The sequence below is a fragment of the Epinephelus moara genome, chromosome 4 (genome assembly GCF_006386435.1).
Source record: "Epinephelus moara isolate mb chromosome 4, YSFRI_EMoa_1.0, whole genome shotgun sequence".
NCBI lineage: Eukaryota > Metazoa > Chordata > Actinopteri > Perciformes > Serranidae > Epinephelus > Epinephelus moara.
This window is the reverse complement of record NC_065509.1, coordinates 16,062,350-16,070,881: the sequence shown is the minus strand read 5'-3', so window position 1 is coordinate 16,070,881 and position 8,532 is coordinate 16,062,350. Positions and strand designations below refer to the sequence as shown.

Sequence of the window (8,532 nt, the reverse complement as noted above, 5' to 3'; positions counted from 1 at the left end):
AATACTCTAACATCTCCCTTATGTTCTATTTCCTTGAATGTCACAAAAATGAATAAAATTAGGGAGTTTTACTCATTACACTGCAGGTTGACTATTTGCTGTAGTGTGTAACAATGTCAATGTATTTAGAAATTATTTTAGAATGTAAAGAATGGGTGCCTAGGTTCCATGGACTACTGGACGTAGATGTAAACATGGACCTAGATGCAGTCATCCCAGCAGCGTCTTTTTGTCTAAACGAGCAAAACTGTAATTTGAGACGTATTTTTTGCTATGTATCAAGTGTATAAAAGGGAGTCAGGTTTTAGGGGCACTATAAAGATCGGGGAGAGACACAGATTTAAAAAAAATAAATAAATAAAGGTCAAAGCTGAAGCAGCAGAGGATGATATCCCAACCTTCAGACCCCAATCTGTGCCAAACTCAAAAAATGTTGCATTTCCTGTAATGCAACCTGATAGTGTTTTTCATTAGACCCTCCCTGCCTCCCAAATATCCTCTTCTACTACACTCCACACCCCCAGTTTGTAACAGGAAGTTTGTGTGCTTCCTGTAATCCAACAGAAAGGACGATAACAGGAAGTTAAAAACACTTTGGATTTACATTTCAAATAAAAATCAAAGAGACTGAATTGTTTAACTCATCATTTCAGCTTTAAAATCATTTGTAGCTTCAATCCAATGACTCATCTCAACCCTATTAAAAATCAAATCCTTGCACCTGCTACTTTCATCTGCCTTTAGGTCAATACAAAGAGAGATGTCACCACCCAGTGGTCATTTGGTGTCATTACACAGTCAGAGGTGAGCTGTTGCAGACTGTATAGGGCAGATTAATACTGAAATGCAGAGGTGCTATTATTACAAGCGCTGTATATGTTAAGTGGTATATGTAGCCTTTCTTCTTCCCTGCCACACTGTAGATAAATCAAAAAACAAAAAAACCTTTGGGTGTCAAATTCCCATATATGGCCTTGTGCACCTCAGCACACTCTTAACTTGACCCCAGAATGTCTTAAAGCTCCAAAACAACAGTTGGACGTCTACCTTTCAAACCAGAGCACTGTCTAAATGTTTAGTGAGGCAATGTACACTGTTGGGACAACTCATAAAAACTGACACCCTGGACCCACCCCAAGCATTGCATACAATCCAGAGCCGCTGACGTAAATGTTTAGGCCTTTCAATAGGGAGGATATTTCCAGTCCTTGAAACTTTAAACACAGCCCGTATTTCACTGTCAGAGAGGAGGCGGCAAGTCAAACGAGAATAGGGTGTCTTTTAACTCTGTGTGTATACCTGAGACGACGAGGCCTTCTCTGCTAACCTGCTCCTTGAATGTTTTACCACCAAATGTTTCGTCCTCTTGTGTGAACTCTTCGTCTGAGCCACGAGAACATGTTTGTCGTGGTGTTTACGCCATGTTTTCATGCTACATCAGTGTGAATACAAACTGTATTGATAGACACAACATGTACAAAATACAGACAAAAATATTTTAATGATAACAAGATACATCTTACTTCATGAGTCCAAAGTTATTCATGGGATCGTATGCCCAATGTCTTACAGGTGAGTTACAAACTTCTAGACCATGTTCTGTATTTTCAACGGTGAAAGCAGAGTCCTTGTGCTGAACGGAGGAAAACTCGCAACGTGGTGATGGAGCACTGACAATACCGGAAATGTGGTTAGTTTTATTTTCCTCTGAACACATAAAGAAAAGCCATTCAAGCCACTACATTATTACAAAAAGCCATATCAAACCTAATGACAGAGAGCTGAACAGATTGTCACTTTACACACATACAGTACATTCTCAAAAAGGATTAGCTTATGTCTTGTGTTGGGATGTCACAGGAATCCCAACTTCCACAACAGAATAAAAAAAAGAAAAGCCTGAAAGCCTCACTGATGATTCAAACCCTCGGAGCTTATTATAGTCTCTTAATGACTGGGAGGAGAAAACATTACCTTACTGTAAGTACATCAGAAACAAAAAAAACGTAATTGAGCCACAAAATCTGAGCAGGTTTTATTTTCTGCTTGCACCAATCGCTCCCCAGCATGTGGTGTTGTACGCTCACAAACTACACTTCCACAGCTAAAAGCATGTGACTGGCCTGAAATGGTCAAAAGCCTGTGTCTGTGACCTAGAGGAGGGAGAGAAGAAGACTACTAGGAGAAGATGGAGTGAATCATCACATAAAAAAGTTGTCTCTCTCTCTTTTTTTTTTGCTCCACTCCTCTCTACCTCTCTGTGTTGCTGGCTCTTGGCTGTGGCCCAGAGGAATTCTCTGGTGGCCTCGGTAAATATAACATTTAGAATAACAGCGCCAGAGCCCCCGTGTGTGGACTTAACCCAGTTCCTGGTTCCTCGCTGCGTTGCCTGCGGCTCTAACGGGTAGAATAACAGGCCTTCATGTCTCTCCTGACCTAGGTAAGGGACCAGAGAGGAATAAGGGCTAATTTAGAGGGGCCAGAGATCTGGAGGGTTTCTGTCAAGCCTCTTTCCTGCCCACTGGGACACCACAAAAGGGTAACATTGATCTTCTAAAGAAGAGGCTCAATCTGGTCCTAAGGAGCATTTGGGGATACAAATCTTGGTGCTGTAAGCTGATAAGGAAAACCAGGGGTTGCTCAAATTAAACATCCTATACAGTAAGGTCTGATTAGAGGGCGACTGCTCTGGTAACCTGGTCTTACTTCTTAACCTGCAGCGGTCCAACACAAACTAACAATCATCCAAAGTGCAAAATCTAAGACTTCTGTGGCTCAACATCATCGTAAAATAGCTCAACATTAAATCTCCCCCACGACACAGTATCATCCATTCACTTAAATCACAGAGAAGCGGTCACCGTGGACAATAACAAGTTTAGGCACCTTGATGTGTGTGACTTTATATGCGAAAGGACTTCATTGAGCGTCCTCTCTTTGCTGCAGTTCACTGATAGCTGACAGTTAGATGGAAAACCAACTCAAAGAGAATGTATAACATCTGACAGTTCAATTATTATTCGTGAACAAGAACAAAAAACGTCTCCTGAAGCTATGAACATGAATCTGTAATGTCACCGAGACGCAGCTCCTGAAGTTCGATTAACAATGAATGATAGTGACGAGATACTTTCTGCATCACGTCAGAGTTGCACTAACACTTATGAAACAAAGAGTCTCCCGTTCGTTGCTGCCCAGACAGCGGCGCTCGATGACATCAGAGATCAGTCTTGGCTCTCTTATTTCTAGCTTTGTGAGAGACTTATCAATACATACAAGTGTGAAATAACTGTCCATATTCATAGTATTACATTTGCATCCTCTTTAGAGTGGATTTTCACTTGAAGAATGCACAAGTTTGTTGGCTTCGTGGCCATCATGCACTACAATTCATATGTGCCAGAACTGGACTTGAAACCTGTACAATTTGTATTTAATCATCAAGTATCTATAATTATAATACACATTCCCACTTTGAAACAACAAATGGTGTATGTTACATATCTACAGACCGATGTGTGATGGGTGCAATACTGTGAAGAGAACAACAGACAGCACACCATATACTATGTCATCTATAGTATATCAGTATTGCATATTGTAACTATATTTATACATGTTTATATAAATATAGATAAGTATATTTCTATGTACATTTTGATACTTCAACATTGCATACAGAATAAAATAAATAATACAAATATAATCAAATCTTACAGTAAGTATGATTTGAGAAATGCTATATTAGAGCCAAAATAGTCCTAACAGTTGAAATAATCATGATAATAACAATTATTACTCAATTTTAAAAAATCGTGGCCTACAGTCTGGCATAACAGTACAAGCTACACCACAATTACCCTGCAAGTTTACCATGTGGGACTGCTGGAATGACTGGAGAGGGCGGAATAAGGACAGGAAAGGTCGGGGCTTGTTTCCTTCTGCTCAGTCTGTCTGGGAATTTGTGTGTGTGTGTGTGTGTGTGTGTGTGTGTGTGTGTGTGTGTGTGTGTGTGTGTGTGTGTGTGTGAGCGTGTGTGTGTGTGTGGAGAAGTGTGGAGTTGTGCATAAGTCTGCAAGTGTGGTTTTTAAACGTCGTAGGGGGTCAAAGGTCGGGACAGTCTCTGCGCTTTCACCTCCGGATATCGGTGGCCTCGGGGTCTTCCTGCTCGGCCACGACTCCGGCCTCTGGGCTCTGGCGGCGGGGTCCCTGACTGCGGTTGCGTGGGTGAGTGTTGAAGCCCGCCTTAGCGGGTTTGTCCTTTTCACCTTGCCGCGGGGGGCGAGGATGCTCAGGCTCAGGGTGGGAAGGCAAGGGGCGGCGGTGTTGTTCGACGGCGGTGCCGGCGGGAGACGGGGCGAGGGAGGAGCAGAGGCTCAGGCTGTCGCACAGAGCCCCCCAGTTCTGCTCGCACTGTAGCCGGACACTCCGTGTCAACGCCTCCTTCACCTCCTCTCCGCAGCTTAGGAGAATATTCACCAGCTCCACATATGGACTGGGCAGAGAGAGGCACATAACTCACATGAAGCTTGTGATTTCATGTTTGGAAGCACAATACATCTAGGTTGAGGAAACGACAGGAATAAATGGGATGGTAGTATTACTATACATGGAAGAGGAGAACAAGCTTAAACTGGCAGAAGAGTCCAGGGAAGGTAAACAGTCAGAGATGAAACAGAAGGGACAGGCTAGAGAAAAAATAAATCCAAACATGCTGTCCAGAGCAGCCACTCACCCTTTAGGGAAGAGATCTTGGAAATGGATCATCTCCACCATGACGGCCACATTCTCCTTTGCAGCAGAGCAAAGGTTGTGTTTGATGTAACACTCTCTCTGGAGCTGGAACACCATCTCTTTAATGGAAACACACTTCCGGCTGATGCAGCTGAACTTGTGCCGTAGCCCATGTGCCATACATTTCAGAGCATCCTTGATGAAGGACTTCCCCTGTGCACACACAGAGACACAACTGTTGAGCAGTCGACTCTCAAGACAAAGTCCCTAGAAGTTGTTGAAACCTGAGAGTACGCACACCAGCCAAAGAAAACCATTTGGTTCATTTTACTATATTATTTACACCTAATAGTTTGGGAGATGTTATGCACCTGTTTCAGTCATGTTGGATTGTGTGTGTGTGGTTGCTTTGGAGCAAACTTTATATGAATGTGTAACTACATGCTTCTAATACAGAATGGGGTGATGAAAGTCTGCATGAATAGCAGTAAACTGTGCCATTCTTCTGCTGAAATCTTCTGGATTTGCCTGCCAAAGATTCCTAGAATGTGACCCTATAGACATGTTAAGACCTCAGTCAGGCCTGGCTTGGCAGGGCTTCAGCCTCTGCTATGTATGAAAAGAGAGCTAACTAGGCGTCTGGCCAACTGGCTCATGACCCTTGGTCCTAACTGTACATGCACCAGTCCACTGAGAGGGAAGTGAACTTCCCAAGAGAGGAAAAGAGATTATGAGATCAGTGTCTGTAAGATCGCACTTCGAGGAAAAGTGATATGTTTTGAGGTATGTAGGGGGAAAAAGCACAAGTAAACAAATCTGTCTGTGAATGACGAGTGTGGAGCAGCGAACCGGTGAAAAGGAAAAGGAATGTTGCCTCTGGTTATATCATTTTTTTGCAAACACACACACACACACAGAATAGTTTAGTACCTGAGAGTCAAATTTGCCAGCGTTGTGCAGGAACGTCATGCAGATTTCCTGTAGCCCTCGTATCTCGCAGGAGTTATTCTCAAAGCACTCAAACACACCACAGCCGACATCCCCTGCACTCACCAGGCAGTGCTGGATCTCAGCTGGAAAGAGAGAACAGGTTAGGGGGAGGGACCTTATCATCTGTTCACAGCAGACACAGCAGCAGATTGTTACAGGCGTGTTGGCAATGAAGACCATACGGCTTGGAGGCACAACTCCACTTCAGCACTTGAGATTGCTGCACTAATCACAAAGCTGATGTGGCGTATAACTATTTCCACAGACACAGGCGGTCGCTCGTGTGTTCATGACCTAGAGTCTGAGAGAGAAAGGGGAGGAGGGGAGGGGGGAAGTCTAATTTCCCAAGCTGAGGGGTTCCTGCGGAGGAACACTTGGTGACAGATATTACTGTGTCATTCTGCACCACAATCCATCTGCACTGCCTAGCATTGAGATGGGATGGTGCATTGCAGATACAGCCTTGACTACTTGTGGAGGAAACACAAATGCAGTCATTCCTATTGTCTGTCAACTAAATGTGCATCAACAAGTCTCTCGTTACTGCATTCAAAGATGAACTGAGACTGCATACTTAAACATTAAGTAAAAGGTGCATCATTAGCGACATGAGGGGGCACAACAGCAGCAATGCAGGCAAAAAAAACTTGGGAAATATGTAAGTATATGTCATGTGAATACATAATGCCAGCTCCTGCACCCCACTGGCTGGCTCTCAAGTGCCATTTTCTCTTTACTGTGGCCATGAAAGACAGGAATAAAACAGATGTTCGAGGACAGAAATTACAATGTGAAAGTGAAGGTCTCTCTTTTAACCCCAAATTGCTGTGTATTATGAGACATCTGACTACCAGCAGGGAACCTGTCACAGAAACTGCTGCTTACCCTATGTGACATCGTCGGGAGTGTTTTACTCTATGGCAAATTGCAGGTTAGGTTGGGAGCCAACAGGCCGTACACAGTTTGGCTATGAAAACCCCAACTGTTGACTTAAGTAAAAACATAATTACACGCGTGGTTTGTCTCGAAGCTGATAACTGATGGGCGTAAGAGAATTTTTTTCCCTCCTTACTCGGAAGTGCGCGCCAGCTGCGTAAAGAGGACAGCAAATAGAGGATTAAATGTGACTTATTAGAAATCACGCTTGTCAACAAAGAGCCTCTGTTGGGGGGGCAGTAGTAGGGGGAAGGGGACGAGCTGCTGCGGGGTTGGTAGGCACTGAGTTGAACTTTAGTGCGCAGGAAAAGTGAGCCGCTGTCAGCAGTGCTTGTTTTGGCATCACGGGAATGTGCTTGGATCGTACGAGCTTGGCCGCAACGTGCATTGAATTACACAGTGGTGTTACCAGGGTCTCTGCTATAAAACCTGCATTGGAGTTTGTCCCTAATTTTTCACTATGGAGGCAAGATAACAATTATGCTGTAATATTTGACATTGGTTCACATGGTGGGGCGCAAGTCATGCTGTGTATGAGAACACACACACACACACACACACACACACACACACACACACACACACACACAAATAAATCAGCCACTATATACGACGAGTTTGAGAGAGAAGGCAGCAGCCCAACGTGGTGTTAGTGCTTTGTGTTAATTAGCCAAGACGCGCTCGTCTTTTAGTGGTATTTAAACAATGCTTCCCCCAGAGGATTTGTCCAAGAAATCAACTCCCGCTCGCCTTCAGCGCTGACCAACAATCATTACTGCTCCACTAACCTGCTTGAACACATCACCCAGCATTCATTTGAACACACAGCCTGCACAACACATGCAAAACCCACATTTCTCCAGAAAACCACTGAAAACGTTACCTACGACGCGCGCACACACGGACACCAGCGACGCACGCACACCTAGATGCGCTGCCGTATACATTACCTATTACCTTGCGCCTTTCTATTAATAGTTTACTAACATATTGGATTTCTGTCTGAGAGTATTTACAAGATATCGTCTTCCTGGGTAATCGAAAAGGGTCACTCGTGTGCACCGTAGCGCCGGGATTTAAGTTAAAAGCAGCGGATTGCTCAAATCGCCCGGACTCGTCCCCCCAGCATGGTTTAATTTGCAGCCACAGAAACACGTGTACGGACAAACCCCACGGAGATGTGCGAACAGTTGCACCAACCAAGAATCTCCAAATTTCTGATCTCCTCTGACACTTTACCTGTATTCTGCAGGGAGAGGCGTCCTTTCTGGCTCGCAGGCTTCTCCGGGAGGCTGTCATGGATATCAGTATTATCCGATCCCACCACTTGCTCCAGCACTGACAAAACCAGCAGCGCCACGGCCAGTTTGACCAACATTGCGTCTCCGACAGTGTGCTCCGATTTCCAGCAAAGATCCCGGCAGTGTGTGTATGTGTGTGTGTGTATGTGTGTGTGAGGGTTCACCTTGGATCAGTGATCAGCGCAGCTGCGGCTTGGTGTCTTATGGGGGCAGCTGTGGGACTGAATGCATGAGCTGGAAGGGATGCTGCCTATATTTCTCAGAGCCCCGGGTGTCAATTTGGATGAAGGAGTTAAGCAGGTGTTGTCGGTTGGGGCTTCACAACCAATCAGAGACGCAGACATCCACGTCCAAGGTTTTAGGGGAGTGTCCAGTGAAAGTCCCCTTTTTGCAATAAAACAGGCGCTGTAAAGCAATATTCATGAGTGAGTTGATTGTGACAGCTCAGGGATGATCAAGCAGTGTTTCACAAACCAAATCTGCAAAAGTCACTAATGCCCAATGTAACACATAAACCTCCATAAAGACACTGTGATAATCTGTGAGCAGCTTATATGATCTGCCTATACTG

General features: G+C 44.4%; 1 protein-coding gene across 1 annotated transcript; it reads right to left on the bottom strand.

Annotated features, from left to right (window-relative positions):
• Window positions 1–1,482: 1,482 nt before the first annotated feature.
• Window positions 1,483–8,225, bottom strand: stc2a (stanniocalcin 2a). Its single transcript, XM_050041583.1, has 4 exons — window positions 7,900–8,225; window positions 5,665–5,807; window positions 4,736–4,947; window positions 1,483–4,495 (listed from the first exon to the last, which is right to left on the bottom strand). The coding sequence occupies exons 1-4, from the start codon at window positions 8,036–8,038 to the stop codon at window positions 4,132–4,134; spliced, it is 858 nt and encodes a 285-aa protein (XP_049897540.1). The 5' UTR covers window positions 8,039–8,225; the 3' UTR covers window positions 1,483–4,131.
• Between the last annotated feature and the right edge of the window lie 307 nt (window positions 8,226–8,532).

What these genes read in the sequence shown, in the direction of transcription:
- stc2a (XM_050041583.1), bottom strand. Translation starts at nt 8,038, where the DNA reads ATGTTGGTCAAACTGGCCGTGGCGCTGCTGGTTTTGTCAGTGCTGGAG. An exon ending in CTGGCAAATTTGACTCTCAG is followed by an intron (nt 4,948 to 5,664) that starts GTACTAAACTAT and finishes GTGTGTGCACAG; the next exon opens with GGGAAGTCCTTCATCAAGGA. An exon ending in CAAGATCTCTTCCCTAAAGG is followed by an intron (nt 4,496 to 4,735) that starts GTGAGTGGCTGC and finishes CTCTCTGCCCAG; the next exon opens with TCCATATGTGGAGCTGGTGA.